The sequence below is a fragment of the Daphnia magna genome, unplaced genomic scaffold (assembly GCF_020631705.1).
Source record: "Daphnia magna isolate NIES unplaced genomic scaffold, ASM2063170v1.1 Dm_contigs214, whole genome shotgun sequence".
Classification (NCBI taxonomy): domain Eukaryota; kingdom Metazoa; phylum Arthropoda; class Branchiopoda; order Diplostraca; family Daphniidae; genus Daphnia; species Daphnia magna.
The window spans coordinates 1-26,201 of record NW_025533182.1 but is presented as its reverse complement, the minus strand read 5'-3'; the positions used below and the strand labels follow the sequence as shown (position 1 = coordinate 26,201).

General features: G+C 36.9%; 2 protein-coding genes, 1 long non-coding RNA gene and 1 pseudogene across 4 annotated transcripts; 3 read left to right on the top strand and 1 right to left on the bottom strand.

Moving 5' to 3' along the window:
- The first annotated feature begins 11,332 nt into the window (after positions 1–11,332).
- LOC116933953 lies at positions 11,333–13,556 on the top strand. 2 transcript variants are annotated; one of them, XM_045167512.1, is made up of 8 exons: positions 11,333–11,505; positions 11,931–12,066; positions 12,135–12,245; positions 12,317–12,400; positions 12,461–12,756; positions 12,831–13,011; positions 13,078–13,243; positions 13,301–13,556. In XM_045167512.1, exons 5-8 carry the CDS (start codon positions 12,652–12,654, stop codon positions 13,386–13,388), a joined length of 540 nt encoding a protein of 179 aa, XP_045023447.1. In that variant the 5' UTR covers positions 11,333–11,505; positions 11,931–12,066; positions 12,135–12,245; positions 12,317–12,400; positions 12,461–12,651; the 3' UTR covers positions 13,389–13,556. The 2 variants fall into 2 exon arrangements, with proteins under 2 accessions (XP_045023447.1, XP_045023448.1); XM_045167513.1 differs by lacking the exon at positions 11,333–11,505 and having other exon boundaries at positions 11,514–12,066; positions 12,163–12,245.
- Positions 13,557–14,273: 717 nt separating this feature from the next.
- On the top strand, positions 14,274–17,177 carry LOC123467655. Its single transcript, XM_045167511.1, is given in 6 exon segments — positions 14,274–14,405; positions 14,477–15,587; positions 15,589–15,643; positions 15,721–15,813; positions 16,139–16,923; positions 16,985–17,177. Coding segments are annotated over 4 exon segments (1,836 nt in total). The 5' UTR covers positions 14,274–14,405; positions 14,477–14,583; the 3' UTR covers positions 16,823–16,923; positions 16,985–17,177.
- A 714-nt stretch (positions 17,178–17,891) lies between these two features.
- LOC123467656 lies at positions 17,892–18,992 on the top strand. The gene is made up of 3 exons (XR_006641829.1): positions 17,892–18,697; positions 18,773–18,827; positions 18,888–18,992. It is a non-coding gene; the product is annotated as an uncharacterized LOC123467656 (long non-coding RNA).
- A 1,569-nt stretch (positions 18,993–20,561) lies between these two features.
- Positions 20,562–21,355, bottom strand: LOC123467654 (annotated as a pseudogene).
- Between the last annotated feature and the right edge of the window lie 4,846 nt (positions 21,356–26,201).

The following is a 26,201-nucleotide window of genomic DNA, read 5'->3' as shown; positions in this document are numbered from 1 at the left end:
GATTTCAAGACACCTACGACTTAGCTACGCTGGAGAAAAAACTTTCAAAATTAACTCAAAAACCGGAAGAAAACTGCAGAGCTTTTGTGTCAAGGTTAAATAATCTTTACGATACCATCGCTGGTAAAGAAGAAAGGGCTGACCATAACCAAACTATTATTGAAGGGCAATTACTAAACAAAGTGAAAAAGATGAGGGATCACAGAAAAAGCAAAATCCTACTACAAGGATTGCTACCAAAGTATAAAGCAGAACTTTATCTACGAATGCCAGAAAACACAGAGGACTTGTGACGCATTATGTAAACAACTTTTCATTTCTGAAAAAATTCTACACACAAAAGAAGCTACAGACGACAAGGAGATGTCAGCTGTTATAGCCGGGATAACGCATCACGAAAAACAACAAGACGATAAAATCCAACTACTTGAGCAAAAATTATCAGAGGCTCTGTCAGAATTAAAATGTACTAATACGAAACGTGGATCCTCACAGGAAAACGACGTTACCATAGCTGCCACTGACCAATACGAAAACAGAAGACCACGTCCAAGTGAACGTTACTCAAGATCACGTGATTCGCGAGTGCGATTTGCTGACAGTCATAACAGCCGAGAATCAAGTCGAGAAAGAAGTCTAAGTAGAAACAGAGACAACAGCCCTACCGCAGAGATTACAATTCGTCAGGACGAAGAAATTATAATCCTTCAGGATACAGGCAAACCAGATTTCCATCTCACCAACGTCCCTCATATCGGAACGACTACCCCAACCGACAAGGAAACTAAGGCAGACCAAACAACTACAGACAACAAGCATGTTATAACAGCAACCAACATCTACAGCAACAACAACAAACTGGCAACAACCCTCGAACTACTGAAAATCGAGAAATATCCTGCTACAAGTGTAACCGAAGAGGACATACTGCAAGAGAATGTTGGACAGATATGGCACGTACCAACAACCAAGGTCCCCGATAAACACCATTAAACCAATCAGTAACTCCCAACTAACATACAATTTAGGATCAGATGTAGAAGTAGAAATTCCAAAACTGATACGTATTCCCGTTAGAATTTTTAATAAGGAAATCATAGCTTTAGTGGACACAGGCGCAGCAGCTAGTTTAGTATCCAGTAAAATATTAGATACTCTAGATTGTAATGAGAACCTAAAACAAGTAGAAAATGCGAATCATTCTATTTTTAGAACGGTGTCGGGGAAGAACTTAAATCGATAGGGAAATTTGAATTTTCAGTTATTATCAATGATAATCATATTATTAACCATCACTTTTATGTTATGAAAAACTTAAATGAACAATGCATCTTAGAATTAGATTTCTTATCTAACAATAATGTGAAGATTAACACTAGAAATCGTCAAATATGTTATGATCACTTTGGAGTAGAACATAATTTTGGAAGTAATACCATGCCCATTTATAGCGTAACATTTAGCAAAGCAGGCATCCATATACCACTAATCCCGATTGATAGAGAAGACGAAGATCTTACACAACAATATTATCGTAATTTAGAATCCTTCACTCAATTAGACTTTAATAATAAAACTAAGCAGATAGCTAAGATTGTTGAAAAAGAAGAACAAGCACTCAATGTATCAGAAGACATTCAAACTAAAATTGAAATTTTACTAAAGAAACACGAAGATCTTTTCGCAGACCAAGAATCTGACTTGGGTCTAGCTATACAAGTGAAACATCACATCAACATAGGCCATAACGCTCCCATTAATCAAAGACTGCGAAGAACACCCGAATCCCTAAAACTTGTTGTTAAGACTAAAATAGAGGTAATGCTAAGTAACAAAATAATAAGAGAAAGCCACAGTCCTTTTGCTGCAGCCATAGTTATGGTACCTAAAAAGATGGAGAAATGCGAATGTGCATCGACTACAGAGCTTTGAACAAAATGACTGTTAAGGATAAGTACCCTCTACCTAGGATAGATGACACAATTGACGCGTTGTGCGGATCAGTTTATTTTTCTACATTGGACTTACTAAGCGGCTACTGGCAAATAGAAATAGAAGAAAGTGATAAACACAAAACAGCTTTCATTTGTGAATTTGGCCAATACGAATTTAATCGAATGCCATTTGGTTTAACAAATGCACCCAGCACTTTTCAAAGAGCAATGAATAACATATTGAAAACGGTATTGTACAAGTTCGCATTGGTTTACCTAGATGACATCATAGTGTTCAGTAACTCAATTACTGATCATGTGACACACTTGGAAGCAGTTTTTAGACTTCTTAAACAAGCGGGTTTAAAGTTGAAAAGGAAGAAGTGTGAATTTTTTAAAGAAGAATTAGATTATTTAGGATACATCGTATCCGGAAAAGGAATAACACCAAGTACAAAAAAGTTAGACGCAATTATTAAGTATCCCGCTCCCAAAAACGTAAAAGAATTGAGCTCATTTTTAGGTCTAGCCAGCTACTACAGAAAATTCATTCGGGCTTTTGCTGATAAAGCCCATCCACTAACTGCGCTCACTAGAAAGTCAGCGGAATGGAAATGAGGGGAGGAACAAAGGGACGCCTTTGATTGTATTAAGAACTGTCTCATCACTAGACCTGTTCTAGGTTAACCGGATTTTTCTCGAGAATTTATCATCTACACGGATGCTTCAGGATATGGAATAGGAGCAGTCTTGGCTCAAATACAACCTCCACCTCAATCAGCGGATTTAGCGGAGTCCGACGGACAGGACCTTCGTAAATCAGACGACGTAGAAGTCGTCATAGCCTATACCTCCAAACATCTGAACGATCACGAGGCCAAGTGGTCAACCACAGAGAAAGAGGCATACACAATAATCCACGCCATCGACGTGTTTAGGACGTACCTATACGGGCGTAAGTTTACCGTATTTACAGATCATAGACCTTTAGAATGGTTAATGAGTAAGACAGAACCAGCAGGAAGATTAGCTCGATGGGTTCTTAAGATCCAAGAATTTGATATCATTATTGGGTACCGACCAGGAAAGTCACACCAAAATGCTGACACACTTAGTCGCACCCCAATAGTGCCGCTAGCGAAAGTAGAAACAAGGTCAATAGGTACAAAAGAGAAACCAGAAGTAAAAAACGAAACCAAGGAAACTAGAACAAAACAAGTAATTTTTGAAACGGAAAGTAATCAGTCCAAGGACACGAAAAAATGGATAGAACTCCAACACAAAGATGAGTATTGCAGAACAATATTAAATGAAATGGCAAAGGCCAATCCAAGTAAGGACGTTAAAAATAAATTTAAAATAAAAGAAAAAGGATTATTAGTAGATACCAGAAGAAGAATTGTAACGCCAGTAAGACTGGTGCCACAAATTTTAAAGGAAAATCACGATCACATATTGGCAGGACATTTAGGAGTAGGAAAAACGTTGGCTAGACTTCAAAGACAGTACACATGGCCATGCATGCGTACCTCCGTAATAGAATACGTTAAAAGTTGTTTGATGTGCAATAAGAGAAAAGCGGTAGGTGGAAGTAAAGCACCATTGCACCCTTTGCCTTTAGTTGGAGGAGTATGGGAAAGGATCGCTATGGATATAGTGGGCCCAATTCAAGAAAGCGCTAAGGGATACAGATATATATTAGTTATATCAGATTATGCCAGTAGGTTTGTTTTTACAGTTCCAATGAGAAATCAAACTGCCCAAACAATTGCGAAGATTTTAGTTAATAAAATATTTACTAAATATGGATCTCCAGAAGTAGTTCTAACAGACCAAGGTACTAACTTTCTATCCAGTCTAATACAAGAGGTGTGTAAACTATTCAAAGTCAAACAAATAAGGACTACGGCTTATCATCCACAAACTGATGGATTAGTTGAGAGGTCAATCGAACTCTCTGTGACATGCTAGCTTATTATGTCTCAGACCAACCTACTAACTAGGACAAATACCTTCCGTTCGTTACTTTTGGTTACAACACAGCAAAACAAGCTTCAACTGAAGAAACACCATTCTTTTTATTCTTCGGACGAGAACCAATAATGCCCAATGATATCAAGATTAACAGAAGATACGAGACCTATGAAGATACTAGTATGGTGTATTCACAGCAATGGGAAAAAGCTTAAAAACTGGCAAGAAAACATCTCTTCAAATCCCAAACAAGACAGAAAAAATACTACGACATAACCACGAAAACTATTAAATACAACATAGGTGACTACGTATTACTGAAGGCGCCACCAGCAGCAGGAAAATTCATAAATTGATGGAACGGACCATTTCAAATTTCAAGAAGCTTCTCGGATATCAACTACGAGATCCAGCACACTGAAAACAAAAAACTTAAATCTATCGTACATACCAACCGTCTCAAACTTTACATACCAAGAAAACAAGAAACAACTAAGGAAGAAGAAATACTACAAAACCTACCAGAAAATGTTGAAGCCCAACGACAACCAACAATTCACCAACGCCGACCAGGCCGACCAAGGAAGCAGCAGCTGATACATCCAGTGAAGACGAACATCAAACCACGCAGGAACGAAGGAGAACCAAAAAACCATACAATACCTAACCTTTACCGTAACCAAAACCGAAACGATCCTATAACGAATCACCAATACCACTTAAGAAGACGATATCAAGGACCGGATTACTAAACATTTTCTTACCCTATCTACGCATCCGTCTGCGATTGTAACAACATGAAAATACGAGGAATCCTAGACTTCGAATTGCCTTACTACTGTGACAATGAAAAACCAGAAACACAACACTTACCAAGGATACCAACTACTTACACCTTAGTAACCAAGCAAAAACCAGCAGCCACTTGGAAAGGATGGACTTGTTGACAATGGACTAAAACAAAGAAAATAACCGGATCGTTCTGGATGGGATCCTTCGATACAGTCTACTCCCAAGAAACAATACTAATCACCCCTTTGGAATGCTGGCGGATGGTCAACGATAAAAAATGTGGCGAAAATAACATGCAAACCGGACCGACGGGACTCAGTTTCACAGCCACTCCTACAGGAGAAGGTAAATGGTACGCCATCAAGGAATACCAAACACTCAACTGTATAGGGACACAGATCACGCTACGTCAGGAGAAACTAGATAGTCCAATCGAAAGCCCTTTCGGATTACTAAACACCACCCAACAGGAAGGACAATTCATCCAAAAACAAAATACAATCGTGTGGGGAAAAAAGAACAACCAACAGTTCATACACTCAGACGTTATTAAAAGGAAAAGGATACCTGGAAATTCCTCGAGAACCAGAGTCGGATAACTCCAGCCGCCTTTACGACACCAGTCGGCAGATTGAAATATCTTTTCTTAACAAACCAGATAAGGACATCGTACCAATAGGATATAAAGTGGCTGGAATCCCTCTAACGTACTTGACGTTTCCTGCAGAAACAACAAAAATTTTTTATGAAATGTTCAAGAACACAATCGCAACATGCCTTAAAAATACCAACCTTGCCACATCCGTGTGTGAAGACTAGAGAGTTGTACAAATCCAGACCACAACGTTCTCTTCTTCAAGAAGTGCACTTTCTTTTCGACACCCAAGTCAAGGACGAACAACTTGGGATTCGCCTCTACAGTATTTCATACGCCTGGGGAACTCTAAGATTGGCACACAGAAGACCAAAGATAATCAAGGAAGATGGAAAAATCGTACAAAAGGATGCAACAATATACATTACTTAGAAGTCCGGAAGCAGAAACCCTTTGACGACGTACAGTCAACTTTCAACTGACGACCCTCTCCCATCAGGATCGAAATTTGAGTGCATTGTCGATCAAACGATACGCGTACAAAATACTCATATCTGCATCACGGAGACAACACACGACTACGTATTTGCTGCAGCCTGTTCAGAGGAATCAACGAGATGGATTTTAGAAAAAGAAAACAGCTACCTAATTTCCCAAGAATCAGAAATGTGTCTTACCGTAGGGGTCGACGAAATCTTAAAATTGGAAAAGTGTGCTTTGGAAGGAGATACCAGGAAAAATCAGCAGTGGTTCTTTCAAACAATAAATACTAATCCGGATGTTATAGAAAATTTTCCCGACGTAACATTGCAGGATATTCAAGAAGTCCGATTAGAACAACGAAGAGCATTTACAACCACAATCAACTCACCCATATTTGGCGGTATCTTGAAAGCAAATCACGGCAGTGGAAACATCATCTGGGACATGATTGCCTTGGGATTGTTGAAAAATGGACAATATGCAAACGGGAAATGTGTCACACATCATGGGCTTGAAAAACAACTAACCATGGAATATTGTGACACAGATTGGACAAAATGTCAAGAAGAACTAAAAACATTTATCACAAGTAACGATCCCCTGGTGCAATTACAACTATCCGTAGGAAACTGCAGTAAAGCAACTAACAAAGGCCAAGCTTTTCGAGTATACGTCTGATTTCACCATTAGACCGTTCAACACTAATGCTTGCGTCAAGGCAAACACCACGATGCTTATTCTACAGGAATGCGCCAACACCAGTTCAATTTGGGGCACTTTCGAACACACAGGACAGCTCATGGCAACAGACAGAACTGGCCTACATTCACCGGCGTCAGACAGAAAATGTCTTACACTAAAAGTAGGACGTCTGAGTTTAGGACATTGCCACGGTTCAAGTAGAAAACAACAGTTTAACTTCGAATATCGAAACCCGCACCAAATACGGACGCTTTCAGCAGCAGCCATTATAGCGCTTCATACTCAACAATCATTGGACGGAACACAACTCCCACTTATACCCCCTCTTCTCAAAAAAGAAAGTAAAGCAAACAACGAAAACTTAACCACGCCCACCACACAAAAATCTATCTCATCTACTTCAAGCACCACAACGACAGTAAAACCGACTACAAAATTAAGCACAACCACAATTAAAACAACAATAGCCACAACAGCCATAAAAACGACCGTTAAAAGCACTCCACCGACAACTAGGCCTACAACAACTACTAAGCCAACGACTACCACAACTAAGCCTACGACTACCACAACTAAGCCTACGACTACCACAACTAAGCCTACGACTACCACAACCAAGCCTACAACTACAACAACAAAACCTACAAGTTAACAAATAAGCCTACTACTACAACTGCTACAACTACAACAACAAAGCCTACAACTACAACAACAAAGCCTACAACTACAACTACTAAGCCAACAACTACAACCACTAGTCCTACAACTCCAAGTACTGAACCTACATTGCCATCAACTACAACTGAAACCACGTCCACTGCACTGTCATCAACCACAACTATGGCGATGACAACAACAACTGAATTAATAAGCAATTCAACAACAAATAACACAACAACTGAAAAAATAGAAGATCCTCCAGTCACGAAAAATCACACCATTACGGAAGATGCAACAATGGAAATTATTGATGACACTGAACAAACAGATCAGCAAGAAATACCCGAGGCAGCATCTTTAACACTAGAACAAGTACCGGAGGTAGCAATAAAAGATGAAACAGAAAGCGGTCTACCCCAAAATATAGAAGAATTCGGTGACAATATTAAATTCGAAATTTCAAAAATGCATGAGCAATATAAAATAAGTATAGAAACAGAACACGAAAACAAACTTGCAAAAAAAATCCGCGACGTATATTGTCAACTATCAACGATAAAGAAAACTCAAGCGGTGATTCTAGCTCAAAGTAACGTAATTCTTGCTGCTTCAGCACTTGGATTACCCATCTGTACGAGACTGCAAGGCTTCGGACAAGTGATGACACTTCAACAATGTGAAACAAAACGGATTTTCATCTCCGCAAAAGAATCCAAATGTGGATTTCAACCATTCTTTACCTATGAAGATAAAAACTGCACAATTGGAGTAGATGGATGGTCTATACATCAATATTCCGATTGCTTTTGGAAAACTGATTTGGTAAATTTAAATGGATTCCATCACACATGGGAACATAATTCAACAGACGGAGAGTGGGTAAAACAAAAAGCAAGCATTCACATGCCGAACTTAGACCTTATCACAGAGTTCGAAGAATTGCACTTGAATGATTTCGACTACAGTTTGAAGAGCCATCCAGCGCATGAAACAATGAAAATGGAGCAATTGAATATCCTAAACGATTTAGTAGGCCTAATGCAAGAATGAAATTCAAAATCAGTTTCTGACATAGTGATGTCAGAAAAACAGGATAATCAGATAGGAACCATGTTCTCATGGTTCGACACATTAAAAATTCTTATCCTATCTATTATCGGATTCATTGTATTCATCATATGCCTACGCATATTGATCATTTGTGACCCTTTCACAAGAATCATGGAAAAAATTCGCCAAACTAGAAGATTAAGACGATACGGAATCAATAGGGAAGAAGCACACGAATTAACTGCAATGATCACAAATTCAAGCACTCAACCACCAGAAGAAATAATAGAACAACCATTCACTAGGATGACGGCTCCTACACCTCTTACCATGGAAAGACCCACACAATCACGCACAGCTCAACCAAGCGCGCCGAAACAAAATAATATTTACCCTATTATGGAAGAAAACTGGGAATCCGATCAAGCTCGCAAATGCACAGGAAAACACACGACTTGCACTTACGTTATGGGTTATGGAATGGTATGGGAAGACCTTTGCAGATGCTCAACAGAAGTTGAATCTAAAAACAACTAACCTTTAAAAAAGCAACAATTCTTAAAATTTACAGATTCTCATTAATCGTTTTTAAATTTTTAACTGGTATTACCACACAAGACCCTATTTGAGTAAATGAAAGTAATTTTCGAACTTTTATTACCTAAATTGTCACTTTAATGGATGCTGTTCTCTTCAAAAACGTCGAAAAATATTTGAGTCCGAAAGCGAAAGCATCCTAACAAAATATAAGGTTACAAATCCTTGAAAATCGAAGGTTTTAACTTATGAAATTTTGACAAGAGATATAATAATCTTGAAATTCAAAGGGTTTTACCTGTAAAATTCAGGGATACGTAAAAAAGTGTCGAAACGTTTGAAAATAAAATGTTTGATACTTCTGGCATGGTCTAACATTAGAGGTCCCAGAATTGTCGTCTGCTAGGCCTGTTTTGGGCTGTTCGTCTGCTATTTCCGCGTACAAATTTTGGGGCATTCGGGGCGCTGACTACCCGGATCAGTCATAACATTCCCTCCATAACGTTGTTAACAATGGGGAAAGTAGTCGCTTGTGACTGTTTTTGCGCGCTGTTTTCTTCTGTATTAAAAATTAAAAAAATGTACTATACAAATAAAGGAAACCTGAATCAATTCCTCTTTGTATTATAAACCTTAATATACATTAATACACATTAATTGACCATCTTAGACAGTTTGCGCAGCTAATGCTGCCCTTCTTTAAATATCTGGCTTACCTCATTTTTAAATGTTTCGCTTCCCTCTGATATCAGATTTCTATATATTGTCACACGAGTTGTATTAGAACAAGAACAAACGAATACAATAAGTGATGACTTAAATTCTAAACAATGGTTTAACTCGAACAAAAAAGGATAACCATTACCAAAAGTTGGAGAAGCGTCTGAAGACCTCTAGGGAAACCAGGGAACTCCTCTAACGGAGCCCAGCTCCGGGAGCTCTCACCGATGGAGACTCATCTAACGCAGATTCGGGGCAGCGTTTTATACCGTCGCGCGAATTACTCCCCTTCCGGACTGCGCATCTGCGTATCTTTCTTAGAGCGGACTTCTCCCGATAATTTCTTCACCACGATCGCAGCGTTGTCCAAGGAGCGGATGACTCATCTCTGCGAAGAGATAACCAATCTCCCTTTTCACCCACGACAATATTCAAACATTAAAAAAGGGACCCTTTCCATGCGATGTTCGTCGCAACAAATTTTTGACAAAACAAGGCCGTTCAAAAATGATTTTGAACAATTTTCTCAACTTAAAAAACATGCCAAGAGAGGCAAAGGCTCCTGCGTTTTGCCTCTCTTGACATGTTTTTTTACATTTGCCAAAGTTGAGAAAATTGTTCAAAATCATCTTCTCTCTGAAAAGGCTTACATGAGAGATTCCTTCCACCAAGTCATCTATGATGTTGCATGCGACGGATTTGTTGGAAAGCTATTTTAATTTTGTGTACTGGGATAGAGGGATTACCCGAGACACGTTAAACCGCACCGACCTACCTACCTGAAAAATAGCTGATTGGTCATTACTCGGGTAGGTGCTTATCAAGTGGTTTTGTTTCGTTTTGTAATAGTTTCTAGACTGTGTATTTGCCAGTAAACTAACTCTACTTAAGACGATACAACCATGCGCTTATATACCAAAAGATTGAAGGTTAAGAAGGGGGTTAACAATAACTTTTACTTTTATCATAAACTATTATCCGCAGGGAAGGTTGCATTCGTGACGACCTTCTTGCTGGGTGGGGCTGCTGTTGTTGGGAGGAGTTGCTGCGGTCTATTACATTCCTTCCCCCTTCGGCAAGAAGAAATTGGTCCTCCAATTTTCCTCTTTTTCTTCTGATTTTCTTCTTCTCCTTACTTCTCTTCGGCATATGGCGTGGCAATGGTTAGGTGAAAACTTGTTTTTACCCGTCACCTACTTTCTTTCCTTCACCGTTATTCTTGTTTGTTGGGCTATAGTATGAGGCACAAAATACAAGATATGTTTCCTGTACCGTTATTCATTGTCTTTAGGCTAATAAAATGTTAGTTAATAAATGATGGTCTACGTTCCTTTTTACTGGAATGCTACGACAGATTTCAATCATTTTTTTTGTATGCTTTTCTTCTCTTTTTCGTCCTTTAGTTCTTTCTTGACGCTCTTTTACGTCGGTTCTTTGTTTTCCTGTCTTCGTTCGTTTTTGTGTTTGCTTGTTATTGCTTGTTGCTATTTTAAATTAAAATTAAACAAATTCCGCTTTTTATATATAATGTGGAACAGTCTAGCAGAAGTGGAAAGTTAAAGACTTTCAGAAATTCTTGGACCATTTTTATTTTTTTAATTATACAAGCATTTTTAAATTAAAATCCAAAAATTAACTTTGCATAAAAATTATTTCTACGCACGATAAAAATTTTTCTAAATGAAAAAAAAATTCAAACACCTTAATGTAACAATTCAAAGGGGGTAGTCCCATAAGAGCCTACGTTAAAGTAGGCCCTCTAGTTACACACCCGGCCAGAGTTGCCGATGTTGACGATTCCAATTTTCGTCCCATTTTCGCAGTCGACGGCTCTGGGAAGTACGCGTACCATATAACTCCTATACCATGACACTAGGGTCAGTTCTCAAAGCCGTTTCCTGCATTTTACATTTTTTACAGCAAGTTAGTTTCTATCCAATTTTATTAACTTTTATTTCATTATGATTGATCTAGGGACCTTTTTCTTAAGAAATTGCCAGCATTTGTTATCTGTGGGTTTTTATTTATCGGAAACTATTAAGGCTGGAATGAGAAAAGGTAAGGTGAGATTTGAAGTGTTTGAGTTTTTTATTGGAATTGTTTCCATTGTATTTCAATTAATTTAACATGTTGTTTGATAGGTTTCTTTGTTTAACAACCTCATACACACCCAGTTTCAGTTATATATTTTTAGTTTAGTTATTAACTTTCCTTCGCTCTTAAGCCTATGTCAGAATGGAGATTGGTTGATTTAAATTTAAATTTAAACTTTTTAAATTAGATATCATTTAATTCTTATATTTTGTTTACTATTTTTGTTTGAAAACAGTCTGAATTTCCCAAATTCAATTTATTTGTATAAACAATAACATTTTAAATTTCGGATACTGTTTAGTATTGAAATGCAGACGCATCTTGTTTGCATTTTCCTGTTCGGCTGTTCCCGCTGTCAACTATAATATAATGCCTTTTTTTTATTTTAGATTCTAATTGGATTTTAATTATTCGAAAGTGACTATTGATTTCGTTTAATTGGAAATATGGGACGTAAGAAATTGTGTTAAAGCATCGAAGAACAAAATGCTTGAGTTAAGAAGTACAATGATAGTCGAAGAAAAGGTTAGTTTTGTTTCTTTTTAGACAAATGAAATATTTCAAATGTTAAATATTAATTTGCATTTCTTAAGGAATGAAATCTTTCGAACTTTTTTCTAGAGGTTCGAATAACTCAGGAGACGGTTCTAAAAAGAAAAGTTCTGAAATTTCTGTGACTAAAATTATGAAGCAAAAAAGAGATGGTAAACTTTATTATTTTAATCTTTTTATGACTTATTCAAAAACAGTTTTAGTCTACTTTTCTTGTTTTTAGAAAATTGTTCTCAGTGCCCAGAGATCCACTATCAACCAGCTGATTCATTTGATGTTGAACCAAATTTCAACCAAACTATACCCCGTAAAAGGAATTTTTAAATATTTGTAGTATTATTATGTTAATTTCTTTTCGTGACCATAGAATTCCTGCAAAGCGCTCTTGAAAGTTTTGCTGTTTTAGAACAAAATATTGGACTGTCTAGTGAAATGATGAAATCAGCTAATGACCGGCTGGACAAAATGAAGAAGGACAAAAGAGCAAATATGGATGAAAATGAAGATGATGTGTCAGAAAGTAATGCAGATCCAAATGTGTGAAGTAATGAAAAACCCATGCACTTATGCTTGGGTGCTTTTAGTGATAGACAGATACCTACCATCAGAGGCCCTTTTTCTGCAGCTTCAACCAAAAGGAAAATAAAAAAGATGCGGGATTTGGTAAGTTTTGACTTTAATAACAAGCGTTTTACACCGTTTCGTTCACTGTTCATTAAATTCGTTAATTTCATTAGGCTGAAGAACTCAGCATTCATGCAAAAGTTCAAACCATCTTATGCTATGTAGCACCAAACAAAAAAAATCCAACCAGATTTTTAGAATCTTTTGGAGAACATGCTGATTGGTTCTTGTATTCCACAAAGCTGGGAGAACAAGTTCACTCGACATTAGATAAAGCTAGTAAAACATGGATTGGTAAATTGAACCTTTCAAGACTTAAATTAAAACTCATTCAACCATATTTCTTTTTTCCTCATGTAGGACCTTATTCTGGGAAAAAACCTGAAAAGAAAAATGTTACGAAGAAAACCATGGATTCAGTCATTGATGAAAATGACCAAATTACCACAGAAATAGCAAGAAATGCAGTAAATATTGCTGTAAAAAAGGCAGCTACAATGAAAAGGCTGAAATTGCTGGAAGAACAGTAAGAATTAATTTGCTGAAAAACTATTGCTTTCATTATATTATTATCTCTCTATAGGAGAAAAAACAAGAATCAGAAGTTAGCTTCTGTGAAACCCAAAAAAGCCTATGAACAAAAAATCAAATCCAGTTCAAGGTCTAGTTAATTGTTCTCCCCCTCCAAAGTTGATTCCGAAAAGCTCTGAATGTTTACCATCAACACCAAATAATGGCAGATCATCCCAGTCTTTCACTCCCCAGAAAATTTGTTCTTCCAATCTTTCAGTCAGTTTAGTGAAGGACCGAATCAATAAAGATCCCATTCATGAACAAGATTCAATTTTCGATACGCCTGTTACTAAAATCAGAGTAATAGAGGGGATGGTGGCGTCGCCCTGTCGAAATTCTCCATAAGGCTATGTCCGAGGTTTTTCAAGATTTTTTCAATTGTTTGGCGGGCGTTACAGAATAGCTCTCCCTTAAACGCAGCGCCGCCACGCGTAGCCTTCAGTCAACATAAGCAAGAAAATCATTCTTCATTCCTTTCCACGATTTCCTTCATTCCTTCCCCATGGCTGGTAATATTCAAGGGAATGTCTCTTTCAAATCCGTTGAAATTAAAATCTTCAAGAAAAACTTGCTTCTTTTGTGGTGTCAATTATCAGGATGAAAACAAAAGAATTTGTAATTTTGGTGTACCTAAGAACAAGTTTTCTAGTTGGCAATTAATCATTCCAGAGCTGAAGCAAGCATCGTTACTGTGTGAAAAGCATTTTGATGAGTCAGATGTTTTAAAAGGATTTACAGATGGCACAGTGTATCATCCCTATGGAAGATGGAGATTAAGTATTTCTGCTGTTCCTAAACATTTCTTGGGTATAATTAATATTATTGTGCTGTAAAACTTGTAGTAAGTTCTAACGTTACTTGAAACAGGTATAAAGGAAGCTTCTTCCAAAGTAGTCAAACGTACTCCTCTGAAACAACTGTTTTCAGTCAACACACAACAAAAGAAACGTGATGGCATACAAGCTAAAATTTCTAGTGTTCATTCTATGTCCAACAATCACCAAAACCTACCATCACCTCTGGGTAATGGAGCAAACAGACACAAACCATTAAAAAGAACTGTTGGTACCGAGAATACACCACCTAACCAACATAACAAAAATTGAAACTTATAAGTAAGTTGTTATATATTTCAATCAGTTTTTAGTAATTATATTTGTATTTTTCAAATTAAATGTCATTGCAGGCCACCAAGCACCTAGTCGTGTTTCTAAAAGCAATACTCCATTTCAATCGGTTGCTTTACCAACCCTACAACATCCAGAAACAGAAATCATTGGTGGCATTGATCTGATGGAGACTGATGAGCCTTTTAATTTGCCAATTGAGACTCTAACCACAGTAGAAGAAGACACTGCTAGTTGTGAAACTACTACTGCATTTCAATCGGCTGCTTCACCGCCTCATCAAGAAGATGAATCACAACTCAATGATGACAATGATCATACAGAAACGGGTGAGCCTTTTGAGTTGTCCATTGACAAAGAAACCACAGTAGAAGAAGACACTGTCAGTTGTGATACTACTACTACATCTAAATCGGTTGATTCACCCACCCTACAACATCCTGAAACAAAAATCATTGGTGGTAGTGAGCTAATGGAGACTGGTGAGCATTTTAATTTGCCAATTGAGGCTGAAACCACATTAGAAGAAGAAACTGTCAGTTGTGATACTACTACTACATCTAAATCGGTTGCTCTACCGCCACAACAAGATCCAGAAACAGAAATAATTGCTGGCAGGGATCTAATGGAGACTGGTGAGCATTTAAATTTGCCCATTGACATTGTAACCACATTAGAAGAAGAAGATTCTGTCAGTAGTGATACTACTACTACTTCTCCTCCACATCAATATCGTGATTCACAACTCAATGGTGACAGTGATCATACAGAAACGGGTGAGTCTTTTGAGTTGTTCAATGACAGAGAAACCACAGTAGAAGAAGACACTGCTAGTTGTGAAACTACTACTGCATTTCAATCGGTTGCTTCACCAACCCTACAACATCCAGAAACAGAAATCAACGATGTAACTACAGCAAATGAAACTACGGATGCAGAAATAGTTGGTGCCCCAACTGTCCGGGGGAAAAAGCCTAAAAGAGTTTATCGAATAAAGGCACCAACTTACTGCGAATGCCATAAAGAAATAAAGGGGAAGTGTGCACCATGTCAGATAAGGGAACTAAAGATGCTTGTACAGGAAAAGGACAAACAACTGAAGATTGTGAGGAGTTATCAAGTTAAAGCGACAGTTGACTTAGCAAAACTAAAATGTAAATTGAAGGAAAAGGAAAAAACTGAATACGTCATCCAAACATTTGGCGAGAATGCGTCAGTATGCGGTGGTAAATATTTATCTATTATTAAATAATGAGTACATTCAATAGCAAAATATTTACAAACCCTTTACGTCATTCATTAGGATTGCGTAGAAACCATCTCTAAGCTAAAGGATGACGTTGCAACCCTTACCGAAAATCAACTGGACGAGAAAATTAAGCATCTAACTCACGGAGTAAGTTGCCCATTTCTATCTCTATGAAGGAACTGTTTATGAGTAAAAAATGTAAATTAATTGTAATTTAAAATTTTTTACTTTTTGTGAGTTGTTTAGATGAAACATTTTTAATTCTCTACTTTGGAACTTACGGAAATATGGAAAAGCTACAAAATGATAAAATTTTATTTCAATTTTCATAATGACTTATTGACTTCATAATAACTTTATAATATTTGACTTTTATCCTTTGAAATGTATCGACTTTGATGACCAAACTATAAGACAATTTTTGAAACAGTTGCATGCGTCAAGTCTTTTAACAAGCAATTTCAATTTTTAGGAAAGAGTCATCATCAACACCTTCATCATGAAGGGCAAAGCTGAGCTTAAGGCTGATACTGGAAGAGCTTACGGTATGAAATACGATGCTGGATTCTTGATGCAGTGCCTGCTTCTAAAGTTGAAAAGCAGCTCCACCTATAACCATCTGAGAAAGAACAAAATTCTGCCCCATCCTAGTCCATCAACGATTCGTCGGCGGCTTAGTTCATCGGAATGCAAATTTGGTTTCAACGAACTAGCACTGGAAAACATCAAGAAAGCTATGGCAAATCTACCAGAATCTGAACGTTGGGGTAGTATTATGTGGGACGAGGTTTCGCTGAAGAAAGATCTCAGTTGGCATTCGTCTAGATTGGAATGGCACGGTATTGTGGACTTCGGTGAAGATATTAAGGGAGCCGTGAAGAGTGGAATTGCTACACATGCCCTAGTGTTAATGTTTCGCCCATACAGAGGCAATTGGGTGCAACCCTTTGCTTGTTTCGCATCTAAAAACGCTGCCAGCTTCACAATACTTCACGAAGTTATTGTGAAAGGTATTGTTCTACTTCATAACAATAATGCCATCGTCAAGAACCTCGTGTGTGATGGGTGTTCCTCGAATAAAGCCACCATGACTTTATTTGGTATTCATGGAAAAAATCAAGAGAAAAGGTTGAAAAAGACAATTCTTATTTCATGAAACATCCATTGGATCCATCTATCAAAATATATTGGTTGTTTGACGCACCGCATCTTTTAAAGTGTACAAGAAATCAAATTCTAACACATAAAGAGGTTCAGGTAAATACTTTTAATGTTAAACGTGTTCTAAAATTGCAAAATTTAACTTTTTTCTCATTAGTATGGTGGTTCAACTGCACGTTTCATTTACTACAAACGTTTACATAAACTGGGAAAAAAATCATTTTCGGAGGGCGTTTAAACTTACTGAGTCTCACATCAACCCAACTAATTTTGAGAATGACATGAGGAAGTCATGTCAGAGTTATGCAAACTAAATGTTTTGAATGTTTGCTGTGATAAACACGAAGATTCCCTTGCCCTATTTAATAATGCAATATGTACATATTCGTTTTCACACAGAGTCTAAGCGATTTCGGAAACATACATCTGTCTAGTGATCGAACGCAAATGAAAACTAACAAAAAATTGTCAAGAATCCCAAAAAGTGCTGAAATTCAATGTGAAAAAGTCAAAGAAAAAGAAACAGCAAATACAACGGATAAAACTTAAAGTTTGATATTTATTTCATTTCATGAAAAAAGGAAAAAATATTTATAAATCATCAACTATTTGCATTATGGTATAATTTGTAGTATAATTTAAGTGTAACTTTACATTTGAGATTTGTTGCTTTACAGACAGCATGTTGTAATCTTATTTTACGGACTCGCGGGGAAATTTCAGTTTAGTTCTTGGAAAAATCCGCAAGGTGTCATCCTTTTTAAGGGAGACGGCTCGGACATAGCCTTATGGAGAATTTCGACAGGGCGACGCCACCATCCTCTCTATTACTCTGCTAAAATCACCACTTCCGAAGAAATTTCCCTATCTTCCAAAGAAACTGACGATGAAAATGCTGCAAACGATAACCCACTATCTTTGTTAGAAGAACCTGTAAACATATTTGAATTTTCTCAGGATGAAGCAATGTCACTTGACTCTCTAAGTCAACTGAAAATTGTTTCCCAGTGAGATCTACGAATTCCCCTCGTGCCTTCTTTAAAGGCAAATAAGCACTCAAATATCAACCGTGATATTTCTACCCAATTTTCATTTCCTGCTAAGAGTTTACTCAAACATAATATGTCAAAATCAAAGTCCCGACTTCCTGTCCCGTTAAGAGTTGAGAAAACGAAGGATTCGCCTAGCGAAACACTTCGTACCAAACAGAAACCAACTTGCCAATCAGAAAATTCGGAAAGTATTAATGGAGGTTTACCTTTAGAGAAATCTAGATCTAAAAATAAACAATTTTCTGCTGTTGCCGCTGCTAGAAAGCGCAAATAACCTGAAAATGGGGAAAATACCAATAAATCTCCTACTACCGGCTGTGCCATACTCTCTCATTGTACACCAGAAAAAGAAACGGAAACTTTTCAAAGTGCACCTCTCAAGAAAAACCAACTGCCCAAAGATTCTTCCGGAAAGAAAAAAAGTAAAGATACTAGTTTTGCCATACTCTCTCATTGTAGACCAGAAAAAGAAACGGAAACTTTTCAAAGTGCACCTCTAAAGCAAAACCAACTGCCCAAAGATTCTTCCGGAAAGAAAAAAAGTAAAGATACCAGTTGTGCAAAACTGCATTGTACATCAGAAAAAGTAATGAAAACATCCGTAAATGCGCCTTTAAAGAAAAACCAACTGCCCACAGATGATACCTGCTCTCCTGCCACAACTGTGACTACTTCAACCGAATCTGTGGGACAGAAAAAGTGGATATTTATTGATGATTCACCTGTTAAAGTGAAACAGATTAAACCAAAGAAAAAGTTATTTTTATGTGAAAACTAAAATAAAATGCACGAAAGGCGTCGAATACTTCCATTCAATGGTAGTATAGTCTCTTAGAATTTGCGTAGTAAATATTATACGTAAAATCTAACCTCTTATTAATTTTAATCTATAGGAAACAACCAGGAGCAATTAAGTGGTACTTTCCAGAGCCATTACAAAAGAATATGGTATGCACACATAGATTTGTCCCAATTTTTGTATTTACGAATCAATTTTCCATCAAGCAGGTGTCCAGCAAACGAAACATGGATCACGGAATAGTAGGAAAACCTACGCTACTTTTAAAATCCGATTTAAATGTGTTCTTTATAATATCGTTGTCATTGCGCAACCTGTTTTTTTAAATTTATTAATTATAATCTTGAAACGAAATAAAATCTTTGTGTCGTTCATGGATTCCAGAGATAAGGAGATGGCTCACCCACGTAAAGCCCAGCAGTCGACATTATCCCTCCTCCCCTCTCAGCAGACGAATTCGACTGCGCTGCTCCTTTCGGCCAGCTCCGGAATCATGGCTGTACTTGGCGGTAAGGATTTCCCAGTGGCGCTCCCCCTTCACGTTTTAAACCATACCGTCCTTACCGCCAAGTACAGCCACGATTCCGGAGCTGGCCGAAGGGAGCAGCGCAGTCGAATTCGTCTGCTAGAGAGAGGGGAGGAGGGAAAATGTCGACTGCTGGGCTTTACGTGAGTGAGCCATCTCCTTATCTCTGATGGATTCACGTTTACTGTTTTCCTAATTATACTGCATATGTAAAGTACATGATCATTTATTTTGAAAATTAGTCAAAATTAGATAACCTGATTGGAGTTTTGAAAGAAAAAAACAAAGAACTAATTAAGTTCGATTTGAGCAGCACATACACTGTTTTTGAACCCATATTCGGATACCGCGTGAAAAGTTGACTTAAGGGCAATCATTTTATGTTATTAGTGTTAGCCAACATAGCATTATGTGCGTGATCGTGAAAAATTGTTTGGCGTGAATTAAAGGTACACGCATATGAAATAGACTGTTTTACAAATCATTATTGAATTCAGCGTAAAAAGTTGACTACATAGTTTTAATCTCATTATTTTTAGCGTCAGCCTGCGAGAGTTATTCGTTTTCGACGAATTTTGTTGTATAACAAAAACGAAGCAACTCCTTTCATTAACTAGGCGACCTTTTTTCGAAATTTTTTTGTCGCAAATGACAAATTCCAGTCAAAAATAATGAAATTAGCATCTTATACTCAAATTTAAACGCTGAATCCAAATGTGAAGTAAAATACCGTCTATTTTATATGACTCTACCGTTAATTCACGCCGAACGATTTCTCACGCTCACGCAAAGCATGCTTTACAGGCTTCCACCAATAATAATAAAATGAACGTTTTAACTAAACTTTTAACGCGGAATCCAAATATGACTTCAAAAACACTCTATATTATATGCATCTACCTGTAATTCTAGCCAGGTGATTTATAACGCTGACGCTTATGTAGGCTTCCACGCAAAATAGTGGAAAATATTGCACTCTACTCAGCATGATTTAATATACGTGTTCGTACATTATGGTTTGATGGTTCCTTCGTTTATTGTAACATTATTCATTTTCCGCTAATAATTCTGATTACCTTATAAATACATGTCATCAACATTAATAAGTTCGCTTTTATTCTTATAGCAAATAACCAATATTTTGAATTAAGCGCAAAACTTAAAATTTGACAATAAACCTGGTCATGTGCCTATATTATTATTTCATGGCTTCCGCGTTTACTTTTCTTTGCGTGTATTCGTTGACCACTAAAATGTACTATAAATTCACATCAGAAAAAAGATATCTTAACCAACATTTAGAAAGGTAGGCTTAAAATTTGTCTTTTCAAACTTTTAATAATACTGTGAAAGGTTGTTCAATGAAAACACGAGTCATCTGATGTAGTTAATAATCATCGTCGGAAGAACATTCAATTTCATCACATAAATCATCTTTGTCAATACCATCACCATCAATATCATCATCCATACAATCATCTTCGAAAACCAAATCATCATCATCTAAATTTTCTTCATAAAAGTATTGTTTGAAGGCGAGCGAGTCTGACAATAATATTTCGAGACGTTTCACTTCTTGCGTTTTAATGACTATTTCAGATTGTTGAAATACTGAAAAATTCATTGGGCAATTGCTTGCAGAAAAAATTCATCAGTCGAGTTGTATTTTGTTATTTCATGTTGCATCGACAAAATATCTTCACTGATTGTTGTGATGAATTGTGACATTTCTAGTTTGCATTGAAGAATCTGTTCTGTGTTTCGTTTGTAGAGCATCCAACAATCAACTAATTTAAAGTTATCCTTGAACGAAACTAAAATAAATGAGTTATAGCAACTTATTTTTATCGCATTTGAATTAAATTACGGTTTTGGTTAGAATCCCACGGAAAAACGCCATCCAAGAAATTTTGCTCGGTTACCATAACGTTAGCCAGGTCGTTTATGTCGTTCATTACTGTAATAGCTTTCGTTTTTAATAAAGTCTGCTTTCTTCTAAGTTTAGTTCGCCATTTGCAAGAAACTAGAAAAACAGAAAGTGTTATCAGTATAAAATTACTTACATTTCACCTCTAGGACCCTAATTTTACCTGCAACACTCGAAATTCTGTCGTGCAATGTTACGTGTTGGAAGTGAATCCGTTCCAGTTCACTTTTAACTCCGATAGGTAATCCCACTTTTAATTAGGCGATCTTCTCTTTCTCTAAATTAAAAGCAGTTTTAGAAAAGAAAAAAAAATAAGCATTATACTTCAAACTTTTCGGTTACTTCGTGCAACACGGGCCTCTTCTTCCAACGAAGCTTGAATTACAGGTAATTCGGACAATTGAATTTTTTCGCTGATAGTAATTTGTTCAGTTTTTCACGATAAAACTGAACTCTATACATAGCCTAAAGATGTTAAGTGTTAAATTACGAATATTAAATCGATAACATTAGTAGTTGTTATACAATCAGCAATCGTCTAGTGAGGGTACGAGCCATTCCTTTTTCTTTTCTGCCATCCCAATAAAACATTGCTCCGGTTAAAAATCTCGTCTGTCTGATTCATGAATAATTTGAACTGTCAGATATCAATAATAAAAACAATAAAAATCACTCCATACTTGCTGCTCCCATTGTTTTTGTTGAATTACTGTAACTGAAAAGTAGAAAAGACTTGTTCCTGTTCTTCTCCTAAAGTTCCAGCTGATCCATCTCTCCAATGACCAAAATGTAGGATCTGTAACGACAAATGAAATAATTAATATAAAATTATCTTTTTATAATAAATTCAATACTTGGCATGGCCAGCTATAGCAGCAGCCGTGTAGCCGAGAGAGGAAAGGACCATATCAGTAGTAAGATATCAGTAGGCCTCTGATAGCTCTCCCATCTTGATCGCGAATGGCCAGTATTGACACACAACGTCGTTGACAAAAATTTTGGTCCAAAAAAATGATGTTTGCAGGTTGATCTTCAGTGTTTTTTTGGTTTCGGGAATATTGAAATTCTTACTCTCTTAAAGAAATATGTCGGAAAAAATATTTCGAGATTGTATCTCGGTATATTTTTTCCTAATTTTACCGACATATTTCTCGGATTTCCCCGCAATTTTTAGTGCCAAAACCACCACAGTCGTGGTTTTTTTAACTCAAGAGTCAAATCCGACAAGTTATCTCGGATTTGTTTGGAGGTAGAGACGCTTATGAGTTTCCTTGGAAGGGGGGGTGGCATCCATAACAAAGAAATAAAAGAATAAGTACCACCAGACCACGGCCTTGGATTGCAAAAAATCCGTGGTCGCATGTTTGTTAAGGGTAGGCTACATGGGCAATAAGTCAGTTATACTTGGCTACCCACGTCATTCTAACGTTTACAAGTTAAGTTATAATAGAGTTATTGTTTATCATCATGTTTAACTGCCCCCGTGTGTAAGAAAAAATGTGGAAGTTGGTTCGCGTTTAGATGTTGGGAGACATATGCGAATGCATGTTCGTACGCTTGATTATCCAGTGTCTTTCCCAATACGGTGTTGCCAACAGAGATGTCATTCTATTTACTCTTCCTTGGATGCGTTTGTGAAACATATGGATAAAAAGCATAGCAGACAATATAGCAATATTGCTCCCGTAGCTAATGACTGCGATAACCTTGACGGCTACGTCCCCGAAGGGGATAATGGAGACCATGAAATGCAATGCCGCATCCGAGTGACATTGAATCAGATAAGTGTTATAGCAATGAGGCTATGAAATTAATACTGTGTTTAGTTAGTAAAAGCTCGGTGACATTTAATTGCGTGACTGAAGTGCTTGCAATTTTTGATAATTACCTGCAATCTACACTTGCCAACACACACAACAAATTAGAGCAAATTGAAATTGCCTATCATACCCCTACTTTGTCCATTGTACTAGACGAAATCAATAAATCAAGGCAATGCATTTCTTCTCTTAACACCGATTACAAAAAAAAAAATTCAATAACTCAACATAATTTGTTTATAAATCCCATAGAGATTGTGCTGGGTGAAAGAGAGGAAGTGCATTTGCAGGATGGGGCCTCAATCAATAATGTCACTGTTAAAGATAAAGCTTACTACGTTCCCATTTTCAGTATTATAAGAAATTTGTTGTCTGACGAAAAATTTGCAACACATATTTTCAATGAAAAATTGTTTCGGCAAAAAAGCTGACGGAGTATATTCAAATTATTGTGATTCTACTAAGTTCAAGCAACACGGTCTCTTTTCCGACAAAACTAAAATTAGTTTGAGAATTCAATTGTTTTATGATGGCATCGGAACAACAAATCCTCTTCGTGGCCATGCATCAATTCACAGTGTTGGTGTATTTTATATTTCTTTTGAAAATATACATGAGAAGTACAGCTTTAATTTTCAAAAAGTACATCTCCTTTCTATGATTAATACTTTAGATGTTAAAACGTATGGTTTCGATGTTATTTTAAGAAAAATTACTGATGACATTAAAATTCTTGAAACTAAGGAATTCCCGTAGAAATAAAAAAAAGGAACAGTGCAAATATTTGGATCGATAAGTCAGTTTTGTGGGGACAGTCTCGCAACAAACGAAGTATTTGGACTTGTTGAAAATTTTAGTAGGACGGAATACTGTTGCGCGATTTGTTACGGTAATATCCAGGAACGAAGTACATCCTTTTGGGAATCCGCGTTTCGTTTACGTAACAAAGAGTTGCACAAGGACGACTTAGAAATGCTGCATTCTGATGATGAATTACTTCATGTTCGGGGTGTTAAAAAAAACAGCGTCTTAAACGAACTAAAATTTTTCTATACGTCCACAAATCGTACCGCTGACATCATGCACTTATTGCCTGAGGGAATCTTACCTCTTGTATCTGGGAATATTTTACATGAATTTATTACTATCCGGAAAGTTATGTCACTGACTGATTTAAATAGAAAATTCGATGGGTTTTGCTTGCCTCAAAGTAGACAAAGGTAATACGCCCCTGAATTGAACAGCCTCAAGCCACCGGGGAAAGGGTTATCACCTAAACTTACCGCTAATGAAATGCTTTGTCTTTTTAGGTATTTACCTGTTATCCTTGGGCCATTTATCCTACGGGTGACAAGTTTTGGGCTTTGTTTGTTCAGTTGCAAATGCTTGTAGACATCGCATATGCTCCTAAACTTACAGACGTGATAATTAGATTACTTTGAAGAACTTTATGAAGATCACATGTTGTTGTATAAAGAACTTTGTCCTGAAATCGATTGCGGTTAAACCCAAGCAGCACTTTTGGTCCATTTTAAAACAATTGTTAAAGAAAATGGACCTACCGGTAACCTTTCTTGTTTGAAATATGAACTACGAAACGGATTTTTAAACGTTTGAGCCATGTCGTTTGTAATTTCAAAAATATTAGCAAAACCTTGACCACTCGAAATCAATATACAACCCTTGCTCACTCTATTATAGGAGATATCTTACGCGACGAGTTTATTTTCTCAGGTCAACAAAAACATGCGTTTTACAGTCGATTGAATCCTCAGAAATCGTAGCCCAAAAACTTAACATACCATTAACCACGACTGTTGACGTTGTAAAACACGTTGATTATTATGGCGTAACTTATTCAGTAGGAAATATAGTCGTTATTAGTAAAGAAAATTTTGAATTAAAATTTGGTGAAGTGCAGTCTATTATTCGAGGAAAAAGAAGCAATGCGTTATATTGGTCAAAAAATTTGAAACTGTTGGTTTGCAATTCACACCTGCACGTATTTGAGGTAAAGATACCAGCAACTACTGAACTTATTTGCATTGGTTTCACTGAACTTTTTGATTACCATCCATTGGACCTCTATTATAGTATATCTGACGATAATTACTACGTCAATTGAAATATCACCTCACTTAAAAACAACCGTATGAAAAATAATTTAAATCCATTTTATGACTCACATTAATTTTAATATACTACATTAAACACGTTTAGTTCATTTTACTGTCCAGTAAGAGTCAATAACAAAAATGCTCTCTCAGTAAACATTGCCACCTGGCTGTGTTTGAAGATAAAGCTCTTTTTGGTGAAGGTTGGGATTGGCGGGAGCTGCAGTAGCCAAATGGGTCTATCATTATTCCCAAATTTTCGCATAGCTGCTCATTTGTGCGTAGGTGTCTGCCGCCCGGCCTAGTAATTTCTCCTCCACAAACTGAGTTTGATAACAGCTCAAGGTGTCTGTCAAGAAACAAATAAGTGATATTCAAAAAAGAATGAACCAAAGTAAACAGTGACAAGCAAATTGAGTGAATCTCAGGCATGCACAATGCATCTGTGTGATAAATGATAAGGGAATTACCAGGACAAACTGGTATATTCAACGAAGAGCAGCTGTGACTTGAAAAATAAAAGTAAGTATCGTTCAATACCATTTTTGCATTACATTTTATTTTTAAATATTACAAATGTGCTAACGTTGGCTAAGTGGAAGCGTGTCTGGCTGACAAATACAAGATCTGAAGTTCGAATCCATATTTAATACTTTTTTTTTTTAGTTTCTCAAAGATTCTAACGCATATCGATCTGAGCTGCATAGCGACGGATTTCCTGTTGTGTGCGATGACGGCTTTTGCTTTGTGCTGGTCATGTTTTCGTTCTTCGCGTTCTTTATCATATCATAGTAGTGAACACTATTGATATGAGGCCTATAGTTGGGCAACGAATTAGATCCAGAACCATCAACGTCTGAGACTGGGGGATCGATATATCTTTAGAAATTGCTGTAGTTTTATAAATTCCCAAACATTTTATTCACACTATTTTTTCATTACTAGGATTATTACCCGATTCGCGACATAATTCGTGGCTGATTGGGATAAGCCGCGTTGATGCTTTCTTATGCCTTAGATGCCGAGGACGCGGGCTCGGTAAAAAGGATCGTTCTGCTATTAATATTGCAGTCAGTAAATAGCTCTACAAACATAAGGGAATGTAAGTAGGATTTTGTTCGATTTCATCTTAATGT

Coding starts and splice junctions, on each gene's coding strand:
- LOC116933953 (XM_045167512.1), top strand. CDS start 12,652: ATGCACTTATGCTTGGGTGCTTTTAGTGATAGACAGATACCTACCATC. Junction 13,012..13,077: donor AGCTAGTAAAACATGGATTG/GTAAATTGAACC, acceptor TTCCTCATGTAG/GACCTTATTCTGGGAAAAAA. Junction 13,244..13,300: donor CTGAAATTGCTGGAAGAACA/GTAAGAATTAAT, acceptor ATCTCTCTATAG/GAGAAAAAACAAGAATCAGA.